The sequence below is a fragment of the Scyliorhinus canicula genome, chromosome 4, assembly GCF_902713615.1.
Source record: "Scyliorhinus canicula chromosome 4, sScyCan1.1, whole genome shotgun sequence".
Lineage (NCBI taxonomy): Eukaryota > Metazoa > Chordata > Chondrichthyes > Carcharhiniformes > Scyliorhinidae > Scyliorhinus > Scyliorhinus canicula.
The window spans coordinates 185,457,029-185,479,619 of NC_052149.1; the positions used below are offsets into that span (position 1 = coordinate 185,457,029).

The following is a 22,591-nucleotide window of genomic DNA, read 5'->3' on the forward strand; positions in this document are numbered from 1 at the left end:
TTTGGTGATGACTGGGTCACGTGAACCCTATCCTTGGTGGGCATCGCTCTTCGGTACGGGCACCGTCCAACGCTGTGTACACCATAATCTATGGAACACTGGAGCTCCTGAATGCCCTTTCCTGCATTGTTGCTATTAATAACCACAAGTTGTGTGTGTTTCTTGTATTGACCAAATGACCACACAACCAGAATGTTAGTTCAGAAGACAGTTTATTATTAAACACAAGACTTATCTCTATGTGCAATGATACACGCGGCTACGCATTAAACTACACCTATCAACTAAGATGACCTTGACTTAACTTCTGGGTGACCGGCTCTATGCAGGTAGATAAGGCTTTTATGTGAATTCCCACATGTGTCGGCTGGAAGTCGTCAGGATCGTCTCGGCTGCGGCTCGTCTATTAGGTAGCGATCGTGTGTCTTGAACTTGGCTGGTCGTTATGCTGCAGTTGGTGTGGGCACAGGTCGGTCCCAAAAGAGATCGATCCCTACTGGTGCAGTGCCTCTTATCCTTCTCCTATTTTGCGCCCTTTTGGGCGGGGCTAACTCAGGATCCAATGGATCGATAGGGTTTTGATCACCCTAATCGATTCTGGCCAATTAGGGGCGGGTACCTCGATGGCTGGGTGGGTCCTAGTTACCATCATCCCAAGTACGTATGCCTTTCCAAATAAGGGGGAGTGGCACTGGTGAGTCTGCTACTGTTGCTATTCCTTTATTTAAGTCTATTGTCCTGGCGAAATCAGTGATTGACCTTTAACAGGTGCAAGTTTCAGTTCGGTCTGCTTTTCCTTTGCCCAATACATAGGGGCTGCGTACTTCTGTCTCCCAACTCGACCACAATTCCCATTATCCTTTGCGGGTGGCCATTTTAGATGGCCACAGCATTCTCGTGGGAGATTGACAGCTCAATGGCCCTTTTCAGGTCCAAGGCCAACACTGCTAACAGCTTCCTTTCTGTCGCCATATTGTTAATGCCATACACCAAAACTTTTAACATCTCAGAGAGGGCTAGGTCAAAGACACCTATGAAGGTGCGTCAGAAATTCTATAACCGAGGGCGGCACAGTGGCACAGTGGTTAACACTGCTGCTTCACAGCACCAGGGACCTTGGTTCAATTCCAGCCTGAGGTGACTGTGTGGAGTTTGCACATTCCCCCTCTGTCTGTGTGGGCTTCGTCCAGATGTTCCGGTTTCTTCCCACAGTCCAAAGATATACAGGTTAGGTGGATTGGCCATGCTAAATTGCCCCTTAGTGTCCAAAGATGTGCAGGTTAGGTTTGGTTACGGGCATAGGGCAGGGGACTGGGCCTAAGTAGGGTGCTTTTTCCGAGGGTCGATGAGACTCGATGGGCCAAATGGCCTCCTTCTGCGCCAGGGATTCAATAATTCTACGATTTCCCTGGCGTTCATCCGGCCGTATTGAACCAGTACCGCTGCATTATTACCGACAAGTTAAGGTTGTAATGATTCAAGACAAGTTCCACTAGCTTACTAGAGTCTGGGGCCACTGGGTCGATGAGGCTCTTGATTATGCTGAATGCAGGCGGTCAGGATTACCACCTTCTGTCAGTCGTCTCCAACAATGCCGTTTGCCTGGAAGAAATACTGCAACTGTTTGGTATACTGGGTCCAGTCTTCTACGTCCGCGTCAAAGGCCTCCAGCCTTCCATAAAGTGGCATTTTCAAAATCCCGCTCCTAACAATTGTCGGGCTTGCTGGAGGGTGGCTACTTGAGCTGGGGGGGGTAGCTGGGGATGGCTTGGTGCCAAGCCTGTGGACTCGGGGTGTCCCACTCGGGATCGGGATGACTTGGCCCAGACCGCCATTGCTGCAGAACATGCTTTAAATGCACTCTTCTGATGCTATCTACATGCTCCTGTCTGCTCACACTGCTCACTGCGTCCTGTAAATGTTCAGTGCCTCTGGTGATGTGAAAGCCCACCCGGGCCACCCCTTTGGAAACCCTCATACCCCCATGGTACCGTCAGAGGGATGGGTTTGGCTCACCAGGTTTTGACACTCCGTGTACTCTTGAGAAGCGCTGCCCCACTGCAGAGCAAGTAGGGGATTAGCAGAGCTCACCCTAACCAAAGGACAGCTGCACCGTGACCTTTGCAACCCTCGCTGGCACACTGCCCCTCTCAGGGCAGAGGCCTCACCAGTGACCCCCATCCCTCCAGATCACCAGCTCTCTCCTCCTGGTGAGGCTGGCAGCACTGACTGCCTCTGCCACCTTCTCCCAAGCGCTGTTCAGAAGGGAGGACTTGAGCCTGCGGCCCACCCTGGGAAAGAGGGTGTCCTTCCTCTCCTCATTGGCATTCAGACTCTCAAAATCAGGAGGCATTACTTCTCTAAGCCATCTTTGTCACTGTAATGAGTGCGTGGTGAGTGGAGCACATAAAAACAGCTCCTGTTGTCAGACTCTTTAGAGCTAATTCTGGCCCCAGGGGTTAGACCACCAGCTGGGCTGGGAATTGCTTCCGATTTCCACTGGCAGAGTGCTGGCCCATCTGCATGTCCTGAATCACAGAACGAATAGCGCCCCCAATGGAAACGCAGATCGCATGCTATTCTCCTCTGGCAGGAACAATTAGGGCGCGATCTAACGGAAACATTTCTAAGTGTGGTAGCGAGCGAGAATTGCCGGGTGCTTCCCAACTGCAGACCCGGCCAAACCGCTACCGGTATCTAACACCAATTAGGGCCAGTAATGCTGCCCTGCAGGCTTCACATCAGAAACTGCTGTCTCGCCAGCAGATTTGCCTGCACTGCGCCTGCCTGCTCCCTGTTAACAAGAGGGAGCAGCACTTAAAACCATCCCACAGAGCAAGCCTCAGACCGCATGCAGCCATGCCACCGTGCAGACCCGCTCCACAATTCGGAGATGCCGACTGGGCCAGTCTGTTGGACGCGGTGGTGCCCAGATGGGATATCCTGTTCCATCGAGGAGATCGGAGGGTCAGCCACAGGGCAGCAAGTGCCACATGGGAGGCAGTGGCTGCGTCCGACATTGCAGGATGTGTAACAAGGAGGACCTCCACCCAGTGCCGCAAGAAGCTTAACGACCCCCACCGGGCCACACAGGTGAGCCACAAATGTCATCCCTAGCCTCCACCAGTGTAGAGAGACACACCTCGGTGGGTAAAGGTAGTGGACAGGCTTCTGGGGCACAATCTAGTGAGCACCTCACAGCTGCTGATGCACATCAGATGGGAGGCAGGAGCAGCGGGGGTAGATAGCAGTCGGAGGTCTGCTGCATGCCAGGACCCGCTGGGTCCCAGTCAGATGCCAAACCCCTGGATCAGGTTATCCCAGAGTTGATGCAGACATTAGGTTGCGGTCATGAGATTCAGAGATGGACATCAACGACACTCCAGCAGGTCCATAGCCGATTGGAGGATTCCCAAAGGCTATGGGCACAGGAGATGGCGCCGGCAATGCGTGGCAACGAGGCCAACACTGCTGGGTTGGCGACCACAGTGGAGGGCCTGGAGATGTCAGCACCATGAATGGTTATGTCCAAGGCGGGCATTGCCATGGCGCTCCGGTACATATCCCAATCACTGAGGACCATGTCCCAGTCTAAGGTGGATCATGCCGAGGCGCTGCAGAGAATATCCCAGTCACTGAGAAACATATACCAGATGCAGGTGGACATTGGCGAGGTGTTGCAGAGCATGGCCCAGTCACAGTGGGGCATCACTGAGGGCGTCGATACCGTGGTGCAGACAATGGGGATCCACCAGTGAAGCTCACTCTAACCACATCTCTGTTCCAAGGTGACGCCCAGGGTCCTACGGGCACCAACTAGGAGGAGGGAGCGCTGCACTCCAACCCAGAGCCTCCCTAGAGGGGGATGACGACGGTCACCAGCTCTCCTGAATTCCCCCCCCCCCCCCCCCCCACCCCCCACTCCTCACAACGGCACATCTCGGGGTCTGTGGGTGAAACAGGGTGGCATGGTAAGACATGTGCCACTGGCAAGTTGGCCGGGGCCTGTTGTATTCTCTATTCTGCTTTATCTGGATTGCTCGGAGGCAAAGTGTTGAATAGAACATAGAACATAGAACAGTACAGCACAGAACAGGCCCTTCGGCCCTCGATGTTGTGCCGAGCAATGATCACCCTACTTAAACCCACGTAACCCGTAACCCAACAATCCCCCCATTAACCTTACACTACGGCAATTTAGCATGGCCAATCCACCTAACCCGCACAACTTTGGACTGTGGGAGGAAACCGGAGCACCCGGAGGAAACCCACGCACACACGGGGAGGACGTGCAGACTCCACACTGGATAAAGAACATAAAACTTTGTTAACGAACAAAACCATAAATTTATTATCCTTCCAACTAAGATTTGTTCGCATTCCTAAATTGGAAAATTATTGTATAAAACTATGCTATCTCTAACTTACAGAACTCTCAAGAATACAACTGCTCTCTGTGCCTGACCCTCTTCCAGCTATCTCCTAACTCTTAACTCCCAATCATCTAATCTCTTCCAGTCCCAGAATCACCTAGTCACATGATATATTTGACTGTTCTGTGGTTCCCTTTAGTGGTAAGAAGCATTACCATTAAATTGTTAACTCTTTACATCCCAGTCAATATTAATATCATTACATCCCTCTGTTTTTTTCAAAGATGTTTGGAGATTTCTACAAACATGTGTAGAGTAAGAAGCATCGTATGTTCTTTACATGTAATTGAGTACTGAAATTGTACAGTAGTTAACAATTGTTAAATAAAAACATTTTACAGTCCACAAATTGAGTCTGTACTCAGTCTTCACTCTGGTAGCAACAAGGGGCAGCAGGGTAGCATGGTGGTTAGCATAAATGCTTCACAGCTCCAGGGTCCCAGGTTCGATTCCCGGCTGGGTCACTGTCTGTGTGGAGTCTGCACGTCCTCCCCCTGTGTGCGTGGGTTTCCTCCGGGTGCTCCGGTTTCCTCCCACAGTCCAAAGATGTGCGGGTTAGGTGGATTGGCCATGCTAAATTGCCCGTAGTGTCCTAATAAAAGTAAGGTTAAGGGGGGGTTGTTGGGTTACGGGTATAGGGTGGATACGTGGGTTTGAGTAGGGCGATCATGGCTCGGCACAACATTGAGGGCCGAAGGGCCTGTTCTGTGCTGTACTGTTAAAAAAAAAAAAAAAAAGTCATCAGCTCAAATCGATCAGGTGTTCGACTGGTTGAACCACTTTTGTTATCTGACCTGGGCTGTGCTTGTGGTATCAGGTTTCTGTGTCCTTTTCTTTAAAAAACGGTTTGCTTTTTGGTCTTTGAGCAAATACGAACTTATTAAATTCATTGGCATGACTTCTTTTTTGTCTAAACAATGTCATGTTCTTCCTGGCATTGGTGCCATCATGCCTGAATTTTTTATTGTTTACACACAGATTTGCTTGTTCTACCTCAACCGTTAGCTGTGTTCTATACACAGTCCTGAAGTCCCTTGCTCGGTTGCCAGCTGAATTTCTTTCCATACTTTATGGTCTGTCAAGTATGACTACAAGTTCAAACCCATTCTTGTCATTGCCTAGGACTGTGCTGTTTAGTCGTCCTTTGGTTTCACAGTCGTATCATTGTGTACAGTTGGTTGTTCCGTAATCTCTCTTTTTGTGCTCAAGAACTGTTCCTTCTGGATTATTTGATTCATTTTCAAGCTTTTTAATATCAGTGTCCTTTGCATTATCTGATCTTTCGCTGCACTTTATGATTCCAGGTTCATGTGGATGATCTGATGCATTGTTGAGCTTTGTGACATCAGTCCCTTCTGGATGATCTAATTCATCTTTGATCTCTTGGTGCTCCTCTTCTGGAGTCAACCTCTCCAATATGTCATTTTCTTGCAGGCTTTTCACGATTGATGTGTTCTCAATTGAATCATTCATTGTTGCACTCTGATTGCCATGTTCTTTTGTACAGTCCAGCTGAGATCGGTCAGTCTTGCTTTTGTCCTGCACAGCCTGTATGCTACTTGTGATCACTTTGTCACTATTCGCAAATACAGTGGATAGACCTCCATAGCCTTCTTTTTGTTGATCAATAAACTAGATAGACCTTCATAGACTTCTTCTTTCATTGTTCTCTCTGCAATCTTTCATTGCTCCCTTTGTGGAAACTTTCAGTGCTCTCTTTGTGGAGTCTTTCATTGCTCTCTTTGTGGAGTCTTTCAGTGCTCTCTTTGTGGAGTCTTTCAGTGCTCTCTTTGTGGAGTCTTTCAGTGCTCTCTTTGTGGAGACTTTCATTTCTGGTTGTTCAGGTTACTGCTGTCCAATGTAGCAACGGTATGCAATTCCATCAATGTATTGGATTCATCTACCATGCCTCACGGTCTGGGAATACACGATCCAGGGGCTGGCATGTTGCACCCCCAGGCCTGAGCCCTTTGCCCCCCAGTCCAGGTCGAACCTCCACCGATGGTGGTCGACCCTCTGACCGGGTCTCTTCACCCTCCTGTGGGCTCCCCCCCCCCCCCCCCCCAACCCCCCGCCCCCGAGCACTGGGGCAACAGCCCCGGTGTCCCCGGGCTTACTGCCCAATTTCAAAGATGGCTACCCACCTCTTCCGATCCCCACAGCAGCCATTGCGCCAGCTTCATGTTTTTAAATAGGTATGCTAAAGGGCACCCACGTGACCACCTACTGGAGAGCCGGTTAGATCACGGGCGGCCATTCAATAGAGGTCCCTTCCTGTTAATTAGATGGAGATTGGCCTTTATTGTGATTATTAGTTTAGACCATAGGACATAGGAACAGAATTAGGCCACTCGGCCCATCGAGTCTGCTTTGCCATTCAATCATGGCTGATATTTTCTCATCTCCATTCTCCTGCCTTCTTCCCATAACCCCTGAACCCCTTATTAATTCAGAACCTATCTATCTCTGTATTCAAGACACTCAGTGATTTGGTTTCCACAGCCTTCTGCGGCAAAGAGTTCCACAGATTCACCACCCTCTGGCTGAAAGAAATCCTCCTCATCTCTGTTTTAAAGAATCGTCCCTTTAGTCTGAGATGGTGTCCTCTGGTTCTAGTTTTTCCTACAAGTGGAAACATCCTCTCCACGTCCACTCTATCCAGGCCTCGCAGTATCCTGTAAGGTTCAATATGATCCCCCATCATCCTTCTAAACACTGAGTCCAGACCCAGAGTCCTCAACCGTTCCTCATACGACAAGTTCTTCATTCCAAGGATCATTCTAGTGAACCTCCTCTGGACCCTTTCGAAGGCCAGTACATCCTTCTTTAGATACAGGGCTCACAATACTCCAATGGGGTCTGACCAGTCTTATACAGCCTCAGAAGTACATCCCTGGTCTTGTATTCTAGCCCTCTTGACATGAATGGTAACATTGCATTTGCCTTCTTAACTGCCGACTCAACCTGCACATTAACCTTAAGAGAATCATGAACAAGGACTCTCAAATCCCTTTGTGCTTCTGATTTCCTAAGCATCTCCCCATTTAGAAAATAGTTTATGCCTGTGGTAGTCGATATTAGGGGTATTACGTTACCCAGGATGATGCTGTAAGACCACTGGTGTGGGAGGTACCTGAGACAGCAATATCATTGGTGAAGCCTGTTTGCTGGTTCTGCCCAGTAAGGCGGAGTATAAGAGCCTGTGTCTCCCTAGCAGCAATTGATCGAGCATCAATGCCTAAATTCCTTCTTCCAAAGTGCATAACCTCACACTTTTCCACATTGTATTTCATTTGCCACTTCATTGCCCACTCTCCTAGCTTGTCCAAATCCTTCTGCAGCCCCCTAGCTTCCTCAATACTACCTGTCTCTCTACATATCTTTGTATCATCTGCAAACAGAGCAACAGTGCCTTTAATTCCTTCTTCCAGATCATGAATGTATATTGTGAAAAGTTGCGGTCCCAGCACAGACCCCTAAGGCACACCACTAGTCATAGGCTGCCATCCTGAAAAAGACCCCTTTATCCTCATTCTGTGCCTTCTGAGCCGTGCTGACTCAGTCCTGTTTTACCATGCACTTCCAAGTACTTCATGATCTCGTCTTTAATAACAGACTCTAAAATCTTACCAAGGACCGAAGTCAGGCTAACCGGCCTATAATTTCCCGCCTTCTGCCTCCATCCCTTCTTAAACAGTGGTGTTACATTAGCCACTTTCCAGTCCCCTGGGACCCTTCCTGCCTCCAGTAATTCCTGAAAGATCATCACCAATGCCTCCACAATTTCCTCAGCTATTTCTTTTAGGATGTAATCCATCCGGTCCAGGTGATTTATCCACCTTCAGACCTTTCAGTCTCCCCAGAACCTTCTCCTTAGTAATGGTCACTGCACTCACCTGGTTCTCCTGGAGCTCTGGCATCCCACTGGTGTCTTTCACTGTGTAGTCTGATACAAAGTAACTATTCAGTTCCTCTGCCATTTCTTTGTTTCCTATTATTACTTCTCCAGCCACATTTTAGAGTGATCCAATGTCTATTTTTGCCACTCTCTTACCATCGCGACAGGATCTGGATCTCATCAATGGGAGTGGGCCGGTTAGAGCGGAAACTGAACAGGGCCCAGCTTCAGCCTCTCCCGCGATCTAACTGGTTTGTCCGGATTTGCGCCTGATTCGACAAGGCCGTTAAATCGTGCCCTCAGTGTCCCAAACTGAGATTCCAGCCCAATAATTTTAAAATATCTGTTACCCCAGGCTTGCTGGATCCTATTTCTTTGCAATGCAGGCCACACAGATATCATCCCACCTGCTGAACACCCCTACAATTCACATTTTGGATTATCTCACGCCTTTAAATGCTTACATCTGTGTTGGCTCTGTGAGGGATTTGCCGGATTTCCCACCTTATTCTTCTGCGTCAGCCGTCAGTGAGTTGTCTGTTAAGGCTGTCAGGCTAATAATATGATATTATTTAATGAAGGCTTATTTTGAAAATTGATTCGCAAAATGAATTTGTGTCAGTCTTTGTACTCGGTTCAAAGATCAATCATGTTGGGTCTGATTTTAATCTATTATGAGAAAATTATGTGCTAATTATCCTGAAGACCTTGTATCGAGGAAGCAGTGAGTAAAGTGATCGCACCTCCAACAGTTCCAGTGAGAGGTGGGAACCATTTTGATGGTCAGGCCTCATTTGAATGGGATTGGTGAGCTGCCAGCACTCAATGAGGGATGACGCAATCTCAGTGACAAGGAAACTGAACACTTTGCAGTCAGTAGCAAGGTTTTGTGAGACCGAGAAGAGCATTCAATCTTTAGTAACCACTGCTTAATCTGATCTATATCCAGGAATAGTGGGCAGAGCATGCACACGATCTAACCATCAGAGTCTGAAAATTGGCTCAGGTTCATAATACTGGTGTCAGACACCAATTTTAACACTTTATTAAGGCTCTTATCTGTTTTGGGTATATGTTTTTGTTTTTCCAAACTCTTATCTGCCTTTCACCCCTTCTTCAGTGTGAATGAAGGGGCAGGCAGATAAACAGCATCCCATTATTGTTACTTGTAACCTCAGTGACCTGCTGACTGACTACTAATACTGCCTTTTTTTAAATTTAGCATGTGATCCTTACATTGAAATCATTGAACAGCCGAAACAGGTGAGCAACAACAAATCATGCAAAAAATCATTTGCTTTTGCTGGAACTGCAAATATTTATGCTTCAATAAGCATGCATATAGGTTATTTGGATCTGTTTTTATTCTTTCACTGGATGTGGGTGTTGTAGGGTCCACCATAATTTATTATCCATACCTGATTGCCCTTGAGAAGATGGTGGTGAGTTACCTTCTTGTACTTCTGCAGTCCATGTGGTGTCGGCACATCCACAGTGTTGCAATGGAGGGAGTTCCAGGATTGTGACCCAACGACAGTGAAGGAGTGACAATATATTTCAAGTCAGGATAGTTTATGGCATGGTGTTCCCATGCATTTGCTGTCCTTGTCCTTCTTGGTGGTAGCGGTCACTGGTTTGGAAGGTGGTGCAGTGTACTTTGTAGGTTGTATGTATTGCTGCCATTTTGTGTCGGTGATGGAGGGAGTGAATGTTGAAGGTGGCGGGTGGGGTGTCACTCAAGTCGGCTGCTTCGTCCTAGATGGTGTTGAGCTTCTTGAGTGTTGGTAGAGCTGCACCCAGTCAAGCAAGTAGAGAGCATTTCCTCACACTTCACAATTGTGCCTTGTGGATGTGTACAGGCTTTGGGAGTCAGGAGTTGAGTTACTCGCCACATAATTCCCAGTTTATGACCTGCCTTTGTAGCCACAGTACTAGCAATTAACATTTGTGTCACACAAGTACCAGGCAATGATAGTCTGGAACAAGAGAAAATCCAACCATCGTCCTTTGACATTCAATGGCTTCACCATCATTGAGTTGCCCATCATTAACATCCTCGGGGTTACCATCAACCTGAAACTGGACTGGACAAGTAATATAAATACTATGGCCACAACAGCAGGTCAGAGGCTAGGAATCCTGTGACGAGTAACTCACTTCCTGACTCCCCAAAGCCTGTCCAGAATCTACAAGGTATAAGTTATAAGTATGATGGAATACTCTGCACTTGCCTGGATGAGTGCAGCTCCAACACTCGAGAAGCTCGACACCATCCAGGGCAAAGCAGTTTGCGTGGTTGTTATGACTTCTACAAACATTCATTCCCTCCACCACTGATGAACAGTGGCAACAGCATGTACCATCTATAAGATGCACTGCAGGGAACTCACAAAACTTATTCGGTAGCACCTTCCAAATACATCATCTTGAAGTTCCCCTTCAAGTCACTCACTATCCTGACTTAGAAATATATGACCGTTCCTTCACTGTCGCTGGGTCAAAAGTCTGGAACTCCCTCCCTAAGAGTGCTATGTGTGTACCTACACCACATGTACTGCAATGGCTCAAAAAGGCAGCTCACCATCACATTCCCAAGGGCATTAGGAATGGACAATAAATGCTGCCTCACCAGCAATGCCTTCAGGCCATAAATTAATTTTAAAATGCTTATATGGCTGGTCCAGTTCAGTTTCTGGTCAATGGTAACCACCAGGATGGTGATAGCTTGTAGGACTACACACATTAATCCTTATGTAACACTTGGGTCAGTAATGTTGCAGAATAATGTGTATGTAAAATCGGCAACAACTTACTCCACCGAGTGAAATCTTTATCTTGATAAATAATAATTTGTCAACAAGAACGTAAGAAAATCAAGTGAGAACAAAAATATTTTGCCCATTAAATCCACTCCATCCAATATGTTTATTCTTCCCTCATCCCCCCACCACCACCTCTGAATCCCCTTTATTATTGAAGAATGATAGTCTTCCAATCTTGTGCAAGTTTGTTTCTTCTGATTGTGCCATAGAAGCCAAGCATGTAGCTGTCATCTACATGATGTATCACAGAAAGGTTGGTTGCAGAATGTGTGGTGAGTTCTTGATCTTGACTATTTTTCTGGCACATGAAAATATTAACATGAAAAATATTCACTGTGAGAATTTAAAATTTCCTCTGCCGTTGCTTTGAGTTGAAATTTGAGGAATCAACGAGTGCCGGCAAGAGCGCCGAGTCAAACCTTGGCGTGTATAGCTCCTTTCGACCTCCTGGCCTACTTCCAAGGAGCTGCCTGCTCAAATCAGCAAGGTAGCAGCAGCAGCCCCCATTATGGCTGTTGCCTGCCTTTGTTGCTGGTGACAGGCAGGAAGCTCCCATCTCCCGGTGCCGAGCTTGACTTCTAGCCAATTAGACCATTTAAAGTTAATAATAGCATCACAAGAGCATTGAAAATCCAGCCCCCTGAATCAGCCAATTTGGGAAATATTGAGCAATGTAGAGCGTCTAAGAAGAGGACAAAATAATTTAAAAGGAAATATATAATAGCACCATTCAATTAAATAGAAGGACTAATTATCTGTTCGATGCTGATGTTCCATCGATGCAACAATAGGTCCACAACTTACAACTTTTCATATGTTCAAATTAAGTGAATGCTGGTCTTGCTAGGAATGTATAAAGATTTAGCCGTATTGATTGCATCAACTCTGAAAATAGGGGGCGGCACGTGGCACAATGGTTAGCATTGCATACTACTGCGGTTTGAATCCCAGCCCTCGGTCACTGTCCATGTGGAGTTTGCACATTCTCCCTGTGCCTGCGTGGGTTTCATCCCCACAACCCAAAGATGTGCAGGCTAGGTGGATTGGCCACTCTTTTGAGGCCCACCAACAAAACAGAAGAAAGGAAAACAAACTGAGGGACAAAGCAAACAAGGGTCACTCCTGTTAGGGGCACTGCCCAAACATAACAAAGATCAACGGAAACTTAAAAAACATCAAATAAGAGTGCAGTTAAAGGGGTCAATAAAGCATCCCAATCCCTGCGGTGCCCACTGGACACGGAAGGTCTTGATGGCGCTTGTGGACACCGCATGCACCCTTTCCAGGAATGTGGCCGCGGAAGAGGGGCAGGCAGTCTGGTCGGATGACCCCCTCGGTTGCCCGCTGCCTGGGCCTATAAATGGCGCTCTTCGCCAGGCCCAGGAGCAGGTTCACAAGGAGGTCTTCCGCCTTCCCCACCCCTCTCCGCACCGGGTGCCCGTAGATTAGGAGCGTGGGTCTGAAGTGCAAACAAAACTCCAGCAAAAGATTAGTTGGAAAACTAAAAAGGGAGTGCAACCTAAAACATGTAACATAGACATGGTCCACGGACTCCACAAGGCCGCAAAAATGGCAGGTGTCTTGGGAGTCCGTGAACCGGTGCAATCGGTGATTGTACGGCACTGCTGCATGCAACACCCTCCATCCTAGTCCCCAAGATTGAGGGGGGAGGACTCCTCCATAGAGGGACCTCCAGTAGGGATCTCCGCCGCCAGGCATGCCATGGCGTGTCCGGACGACAGGTGAGGGTAAGGAGGTGAAGGGTGTGCAGCAGCAGCCTGTACAGGAAACTCCTCCGCGCAGTGCGAAAAGTCACGGAGGGTATTTCCGTGAGGTGGCTAGGATTGTGGGGCACCAGCCAACGACGGAGGTTTCGGGGCTGGGGACCAATGTGGAATTCCGTCCGGGCAGGGGTTCGCCCAGCCGGGATACCACCACACACCTGCGCGTCCTCCAAACCACGAGTGCCATCGGGTCCGAGCACGACCGTTTTGAGGTCTCGGGTGGCATTGGCTGTGAGCCAGACGTCCACCGCTGCACATTGCGCTAACTCATAGGGTGTCATCCAGCCCACTCCTCCGCCACCCAGCACACCCCCGATCCTGGTCACCCCGGCAGCCACAGCTCGTTCCTCTGCCAGCCACTCGAAATGGTATTGGTGGAGGTGCGGATTCATGAGCAGCGGCTCCCTGATGACAGCCACCACTCCTGACGGGGGAGGGGGAGGAGGGGTGAGGGGGGAGTTGCGGCGTGAGGCGACCATGTTCCAGACTTTGAGCAGGTCCTGGTAAAAGACGGGCAGCACCTGCAGAGGGTAATGAAGACCCTGCAGATCTATGAACAGGAGCTGCACGTCATTGATGTGACCATCAATTCACAAGACACGAGGTTGGAAGTGAACAGTGGTTTTAATAGTCTTACAACAGAGCCTGCCTGCGATGAGATGAACTGGCAGGCAGGCTCACGACTGCAAAGCTTTATACTTCCGGTTAGTGGGAGGAGCCATGGCCAGAACCGTGGGTGGAGCCAGGGGTGGAGCCCAGTACAAACTCCTCATCTCCCCCTATGGCAGAGCCACGCAACTGCTCGTATACCGAGCTTACAAGAACACAACACATAAAATATAACACAGTGTGAATTACTAGATTGTGATTCACCACAGTCATAATTCAGGCCATGCACCTGGCGGAAGAAATGCGTCGCCAGGGCACACCATCGTGGAGGTTGCTCGACGTAAAGGTATTGTTGCAGGGTCTGAAGATGGAATATCGCCACCTGGGTCCGAAGGCACACCAGCGCCTGGCCGCCCACCCTAAGCGGGAGACTCAGAACCTCAGCAGTGACACAGCGACCCAGCAACACAATGCAGTCTCCTGTCCCAGGAGAACTCTACAAGCATTCTCTGCATCTTTTTGACAAAGTCAGGGGGAGGGGTCAAAGTGACCAGCCAGTACCAAACATGGAGGCCTGGTTTATGACGAGAACTCGACCGCTGTAAGACAGCACTCGGAGAAGTCCTGCCCAGCGTCTCAAGTGAGCGGCGACCTTGGTCTCCAGCTCCTGCCAGTTAGCCGGCCAGGATTCCTCAGCCGGGAAAGATGGACTCCCAAATAGAGGAGGCTGGTCCTCCTCCAGGTGAAAGGCCTGAACTCCTCTGGGAGTGGGTCCGTCTGCCACGGACCAACCAGGAGTCCGGAACATTTGGCCCAGTTGATCCTGGCAGAGGATGCGTCTAAGTACACAGCCTGGCACTCTCGCATCCACCGCAGGCCAACAAGGTCAGTGAACATGAGGAGCACGTCAGCAGCGTAAGCCGAAAGGACCAACCCAATGCCCGGCCCATGCAGAAGCAGTCCCGACAGACTCCTCCGCAGGAGGCACAAGAAAGGCTCCACGCAAATAGAATAAAGTTGGCCAGACAAAAGGCAGCCCTGACGCACTCCTCTCTCAACGCGAAGAGGCGCCGTCAGGGACACGTTAACCTTAACAAGACACTCTACGGCGGTGTACAGAAGTCGGATAGGGCGACAAATTGCATCCCAAACCCGAATGCTTGCAGAGTCCCGAATAAATATTCGTGATCCATCCTGTCAAATGCCTTCTCCTGATCAAGGGACAGGAAGGCGCTCGACATACCAGCCCTCTGGGAATGATGGACCAGGTTCCAGACCAGATGAATGTCATCATGGATTGTGCGGCCCGGAAACCGTGTAGGACTGGTCAGGGTGGATCATGTGCTCCAGCACGGTGCCAAGGCGCAAACTCATTGCCTTGGCAAAAGTCTTGTGATCCGTGCTGAGGAGGGAGACCGGACGCCAGTTTTCAAGGTGGCGTAGATCCTCCCCCCTCTTTGGCAGCAAAGTAATGGTGGCTCTGCGTCATGAGAGGGGTGTCTCTCCGGTTGTGATACTTTCCCCCAGGACCCCCGCATAGTCGCTTTCCAGGACACCCCAGAACGCCCTGAAGAACTCCACGGTCAGCCCGTCCAGCCTTGGGGTTTTGCCCCTGGACAGGCTGTCGAGGGAACCGGTCAGCTCCCCCAGTCTTATAGGGGTATCAAGCCTACCGGCGCCCTCCAGGCCGACCTGTAGAAGGTCCTCCCACAAATCCCTGCAAGCATCCTCGCTGGAAGGACCCAGAGAGAAGAGAGTGCTGTAGAAGCTTCGGATTTGGGCCCGAACCTCCTCCGGATCCAAGAAAAGGGAGCCTTCGTCGGCCATGTGGTGATCTCTACCACTGTATATATGTGTGTGCTTGCATTAGGGGATGTATGACAGTACCTATATTACAGGTTTGCTGGTAAGCCCCTGCCGGCTAGCTCTGCCCCTCAGGGAGCTGTATAAATATTCAGAAGTTTCCCTGAGATGCCATTCTACAGCTGCAGCCAGAGGAATAGCATCTCACTGTAATAAAACCTCTCTTGTACCTTATCGAGTCTTTTGTGTGCAATTGTTAGCGCCACAATTTATTACAGTGAGATTTTCCAACACCATGGACATCAGAATCAAGCCTGATCGCCTACAGCTGGATCCGCAGTTGCCACACGCCAGGAAAGACTTTAACCACTGGCTGGCTGTTTTCGAGGCCTACATCTCCTCAGCGGACCCTTCACCGCCGGAGGCTCAGAAGGTACAACTCCTTTACTCAAGCCTGAGCTCCAGCGTGTTCCTGCTGATTCAGGACGCGCCTACTTACGCCCGGGCCATGGAACTGCTCAAAGAGAATTACGCTCAATCGACGAACACTCTGTTTGCGAGACATGTACTCTCCACTCGTGTTCAACAACCGGGTGAGTCGATTGAGGTCTTCTGGCGGGCCCTTATCCCTCTAGTACGGGACTGCAACTGCCAGGCCATCTCGGCCACGGAACATTCGAATCTACTCATACAGGATGCATTTGTAACGGGTATTGCATCGGATCCCATCTGGCAACGACTGCTGGAAGGGGCCGCTCTTGATCTTGTGGCAACAATGACCTTAGCGCTGTCAATGACGGCCGCTTCCCGTAATGTGCGATCCTACTCCGCCAGCCACGCGGCCCACCCATCCTACCCCTCGTGGACCCCGCAACCGACCCCCCCCCCCGACTGGGGCCGCTCCCGCGCAGTATGCCTGCACTGCTCGCCGCACCACGCACCCTGGGGGTCCCCGCTGCTACTTCTGCGGTCAGCAGAAGCACCCCCGCCAGCGCTGCCCGGCCCGCACCGCGACCTGCAAGTCTTGTGGCAAGAAAGGCCACTATGCAGCGGTGTGTCAGTCCCGCGCAGTTGCCATTATCATGCCCGAATTCCCACCTTCGCCCCAGCCAATCGCGCCATGGGCCCTGCCGTCCGCCGCCCCCGGGGCCACGTGCGATCAGTGGGCGCCGCCATCTTCCTTCCCCAACTCCACGTGCGATCAGTGGGCGCCGCCATCTTGCCCCGCTCCCGCCATGTGCGCATCATGGGCACCGCCATCTTCATCCTCCGACTCCATGTGCGTTCCATGGTCACCGCCATCTTGCCCCGCCCCCACAACGTGCGCTGCATGTGCACCGCCATCTTCTTCCCCGCAGGTACTCCAGATGCCGCCATTTTGTCCTCCCTCGGAACTGGATCACGGGACCCAGGTCGCTGCCGCTACTCATCGGACTCGTCGGACTCTTCGGTCGACCGCTCGCTACTCGCCTCCATGACACTCGACCAATCCCATCCACGCAACCTGGCCACCGCTTCTACGACGGTGCTTGTCAATGGCCACGCGACCTCCTGCCTCATCGACTCCGGGAGCACGGACAGCTTTATCCATCCAGACACAGTAAGGCGCTGCTCCCTCACGGTCCATCCCGCCAACCAGCGGATCTCCCTGGCCTCCGGATCCATCTCAGTCCCGATCCGGGGATTATGTCTGGTTAAACTCACCGTACAGGGTGTTGAATTCAACCGTTTCCGCCTGTACGTTCTCCCCAACGTCTGTGCGACACTTTTACTGGGCCTGGACTTCCAATGTAACCTCCAGAGCCTCACCCTCAAATTCGGCGGACCCCTACCTCCCCTCACCGTTTGCGGCCTCACGGCCCTCAAGGTTGAACCTCCCTCCCTCTTTCCCAATCTGACTGCAGATTGCAAGCCTGTCGCCACCAGGAGCCGACAGTACAGCACCCAGGACAAGACCTTCATCAGGTCCGAGGTGCAACGGCTGCTTCGGGAGGGTATTATCGAGGCCAGCAATAGCCCCTGGAGGGCCCAAGTGGTGGTGGTTAAAACTGGGGAGAAACACAGGATGGCCGTGGACTACAGCCAGACCATCAACCGGTACACGCAGCTCGACGCGTACCCCCTCCCTCGCATATCTGATATGGTCAATCAGATTGCACAGTACCGGGTCTTCTCAACAATTGACCTCAAGTCCGCTGCCTTCGAGGCGGACGGTCGACTCTATCAATTCCTTAGGGTTCCCTTCGGCGTCACTAACGGGGTCTCGGTATTTCAGTGAGTAATGGACCAAATGGTTGACCGGTACGGACTACGGGCCACGTTTCCGTACTTAGACAATGTCACCATCTGCGGCCATGACCAGCAGGACCATGACGCCAACCTTGCTAAATTTCTCCACACCGCATTTCTCCTCAACCTCACTTATAACAAGGAGAAGTGCATGTTCAGCACAGACCGCTTAGCCATCCTCGGCTACGTAGTCCAAAATGGACTACTGGGGCCCGATCCCGACCGCATGCGCTCCCTCATGGAGCTCCCCCTTCCCCACTGCCCCAAGGCTCTCAAACGCTGCCTGGGGTTCTTTTCTTACTACGCCCAGTGGGTCCCATAATACGCGGACAAGACCCGCCCACTGATCCAGACCACACAATTTCCCCTCACGGCCAAGGCACAACAGGCCTTCACTCGTATTCGCTCGGACATAGCCAAGGCCGGGATGTACGCAGTAGACGAGACACTGCCCTTCCAAGTAGAGAGGGACGCTTCAGATGTCGTCCTTGCCGCTACTCTAAACCAGGCAGGCAGACCCGTGGCATTCTTTTCTCGCACCCTCCATGCCTCCGAAATCCGACACTCCTCTGTTGAAAAGGAGGCCCAGGCAATCGTTGAAATGGTGCGGGACTGGAGGCATTACCTGGCCGGCAGGAGATTCACTTTCCTCAGTGACCAACGGTCGGTAGCCTTCATGTTTAACAACACGCAGCGGGGCAAGATCAAAAACGACAAAATCTTGCGGTGGAGAATCGAGCTCTCCACCTATAATTACGAGATCTTGTATCGCCCGGCAAGCTCAACGAGCCCCCAGACGCCCTCTCCCGAGGTACATGTGCCAGCGCACAAGTGAACCAGCTCCGTGCCTTGCACGAGAGCCTTTGCCATCCGGAGGTCACTCGGTTGTACCATCTGGTCAAAGCCCGCAATCTGCCCTGCTCCGTCGAGGAAGTACGGACAGTCACCAGAGACTGCCAGGTCTGTGCGGAGTGCAAGCCGCACTTCTACCGGCCAGACCGTGCGCGCCTGGTGAAAGCGTCCCGCCCCTTTGAACGCCTCAGCGTGGATTTCAAAGGGCCCCTCCCCTCCACCGACCGCAACACCTACATCCTTAGTGTGGTCGATGAATTCTCTAGGTTCCCCTTCGCCATCCCATGCCCAGATATGACGTCTGCCACCGTCATCAAGGCCCTTGACTCCATATTCACTCTGTTCGGTTTCCCCAACTATATCCACAGTGACAGGGGATCCTCGTTCATGAGTGATGAGCTGTGTCAGTTCCTGCTCAGCAGGGGTATCGCCTCCAGCAGGACGACCAGCTACAACCCCCGGGGAAACGGGCAGGTAGAGAGGGAGAACGGGACGGTATGGAGGGCCGTCCAGCTGGCCCTACAGTCCAGGAACCTCCCAGCCGCTCGCTGGCAGGAGGTCCTCCCTGACGCACTCTACTCCATTCGGTCACTGCTGTGCACCGCCGCTAACAATACACCCCATGAACGTGTTTTTGCCTTCCCTGGGAAGTCTACATCCGGGGTGTCGCTCCCAACTTGGCTCGCTGCCCCAGGGCCAGTCCTTCTTCGTAGGCATGTAAGGCATCACAAGGCAGACCCTCTGGTGGGCAAGGTACGCCTGCTCCACGTGAACCCCCAATATGCCTACGTGGAGTTCCCCGACGGCCGCCAGGATACAGTCTCGCTCAGGGACCTGGCTCCCTTGGGTGCCGATCCCATGCCCACACTCCTCCCTACCCACGTGCCACCCTCCATTTCCCCGGCGCCCCCGAATTCAGCCCCACCAGGTCCATCCCTCATTCCCCTGCCCACACTAGGGGACATGGAAGATTTTGGCTCGCTCCCGGAGTCATGCCGCCACTGGCCAGCACCAACACCGCCAGCACCTACGCCGTCGTCGCCGATACCGCCTGTGCAGACGTCGCCACCACTGCTGTGTCGCTCGCAATGGAACGTCCGACCGCCGGTCCGACTCAACCTGTGACGGGCACAGGGTTGCCCGATGGACTCTTGGTTCCCTTTTTCCCCCCCTCTGTAATTATATCACTTTGATGTATTATAGTTTCACGTCACCCCCGCCGGACTCATTTCATTGTGGCGCTAACAATTGCACACAAAAGACTCGATAAGGTACAAGAGAGGCTTTATTACATTGAGATGCTATTCCTTTGGCTGCAGCTGTAGAATGGCATCTCAAAGAAACTTATGAATATTTATACAGCTCCCTGAGGGCAGAGATAGCCGGCAGGGGCTTACCAGCAAACCTGTAATACAGGTACTGTCATACATTTCACTAACGCAAGCACGCACATATATACAGTGGTAGAGATCACCACAGGCCAGCAGCGTAAGGAACTGCTGACGGATCCCGCGTCTTTTTTCCAGTGAGTAGAAGAAGGGGGAGCCGCGGTCCATGTCCATAAGGATCTGGATCCGCGACCTCACATACGCGTCCCGGAACCCGACAAGTTGCAGGTTCTGCAGCGCACCCTTCTTCGCTCTGTACACCAGCCACAGGGCTGGGTCTTCATCGGGCTGATCGAGATGTGACTCCAGGTTGAGCACCTCCTTTTCCAACTCCTCGACCCTGGATTTCCGCCTCTTTGTCGACCCTCTCGCATACTCCTGACGAGGTACGCACGTGAGTCTTGCCCACGTCCCACCATAGCCTCAAGGAAGGGAAGCCTCCCCACTTCCTTCTCCAGCCGGTCCAGAAGTGATGAAACGAGCCCAGGAACCGCTCGTCCTCCAGCAGCAGGTTGTTAAAATGCCAGTGCGTGGACCGCGACTGAGCGTGAGACAGGGCGAGCCCCGCCCACACAAGACGGTGGTCCAGCAGACCACCTGCTGCACAGAGGCCATCGGGACACTTTTACATAGAATTTACAGTGCAGAAGGAGGCCATTCAGCCCATCGAGTCTGCACCGGCTCCTGGAAAGAGCATCCTACCCAAGGTTAACACCTCCACCCTATCCCCATAACCCAGTAACCCCACCCAACACTAAGGGCAATTTTGGACACTAAGGGCAATTTATCATGGCCAATCCACCTAACCCGCACATCTTTGGACTGTGGGAGGAAACCGGAGCACCCGGAGGAAACCCACGCACACACGGGGAGGATGTGCAGACTCCGCACAGACAGTGACCCAAGCCGGAATCGAACCTGGGACCCTGGAGCTGTGAAGCGATTGTGCTATCCACAATGCTACCGTGCTGCCCAGGTATGCCCTTGAAATGTAGAGGCGGTTGATTCTGGATGCTCCATCCTCAGGCCTCACAAAGGTGAAGACGCTGGAGTCAGGATGGAGAGCCGCCAGACGCCCACCAAGACGCCCTTAACGTCACCACCGCACGAGAGCTGCACTGGGTACCAAGGTGGTCCTTTGTCCCGAGGGTGCAATTTAAATCCCCCCCCCCCCCCCCAGGACGATACACTCGCCCGCAGCGATGTTACCAAGGTGAGTGGACACTTGTTCGAAGAAAGTCGTCTGCTGCTGGCCAGCCTGGGGAGCGTAGACACTCACAAAGTGAAGAACCTCGACCCCCTCGTGGACTGTCAAGTGCAGCAACCGGCCTGGCACTGGCCCCTTGACCCCAAAGTTCTCCGCTTGAAAATGTAGGGCCAACAAGATAGCCACCCCAACTAAACGTGAGGTTAGGTGACTCATGTAGGAGTGGACCCCCCCCCCCCTCCCCCCTCCCCCCTCCTGCCCTCCGCCACTCCAGGAGCCATGTGGCTTTGTCTCCCAGAGCGGTGTGGGTTTCTTACAGGAAACGCGCCGCATACTTCCCGTCCCGGAGGATCGAGAAGTTCTGGAACCTGCGGAGCGTGTCCCTGCTGCTGTTAATGTTGAGGCTGGCTATGGTCACCTCCATGTCAGAAGTAAACTGCTTCCTTCACCTTTTCAGTGCTCAGAAGGAGCAGAGGAGCGCAGGCCCTTCTGCTCCCTCAGGAGTCCAGCAAGGAAAGATGTCTGCCAGTGCTGCTCAGAAGTGTCCGCGTCTCCTGCCTCTTTAACGTAGGCGCGGGAAGACCGGATGAGCAGCACCAAATTCGACCACCGGGCGAGGGCTAGCTGCACTCGGTTTCGGCGACCGCAGTTTACACGCAGAAAATCCCGGAGTTCCCCTCGGGGGATGAGGGTCGGCTCGCTGTAGGCCACGAGGGAGTCCACCATCTCGCTGCTGGTCGGAGATGCAAACATTGTTTGGGTGATTGTGTCATCATGTTAATTGCATCATGGCAGTATCTTTCCTTCTGATATAGGTTTGAATTTGGGAACAAACAGAATGTTAATTATTTTGTATTTATGTAGAAATAAATAAGAATAGAAAACTCCTCTCGTAGCAGAGATTCTGATTTTACTATTTTTTATTGCATCCATTTTGGAAAGTTCTCTATCCCACTTTATGTAATTGTTGTTCTTTTGGAGTAACGCCAGCCAGGCAGTTTAATCCTCAGTGTCGGTTCCATGATTCGATTAAGGCCAGAATTTTAGTCTGTACTTCAAGGGGCTCGGAATACAAAGAGGTGGAAATTACCCAACAGTTTTGTAAAGATGTAGTTAGACTACTCCTAGGGTACTGCATTCAGTTCTTATGTTCTTATTAGTTCTGGATGCCACAGCTGAGGAAGGATATATTAGTCTATGAACTAAGTGCGGCACAGATTCACCAGAATGATAAAAGCTAAGTACTGCGGATACTGGAAAGCTGAAATAGCAACAGAAAATGCTGGTAAAACTCAGCAGGTCTGGCAGTATCTGTGAAGAGAGAAACAGAGTTAATAGGCAAAATCTAACGGCTGCACCACACCCGAACTAGGGCAGGCCTCTCACGAGATTTACCCAGCTTACCATGCCTCGTGAGATCTAACGGGATCACGCGAGGCGTCATGATCTGGATCTTGGCCTGGATCTCGGCCACAATGGGTGGGCCCCAGATCTGGCTATAATAAT

The 22,591-nt window shown here is 51.4% G+C and overlaps 1 protein-coding gene across 2 annotated transcripts in view; it reads left to right on the forward strand.

Moving 5' to 3' along the window:
* Positions 1-22,591, forward strand: part of LOC119965219 (nuclear factor NF-kappa-B p100 subunit-like) — a 93,086-nt gene that overhangs the window by 29,624 nt on the left and 40,871 nt on the right. For both annotated transcript variants that reach the window (XM_038795667.1, XM_038795668.1), the window contains exon 3: positions 9,554-9,594. In XM_038795667.1, coding sequence (XP_038651595.1) covers positions 9,554-9,594 — 41 coding nt within the window. The remainder of the gene's footprint in view (positions 1-9,553; positions 9,595-22,591) is intronic.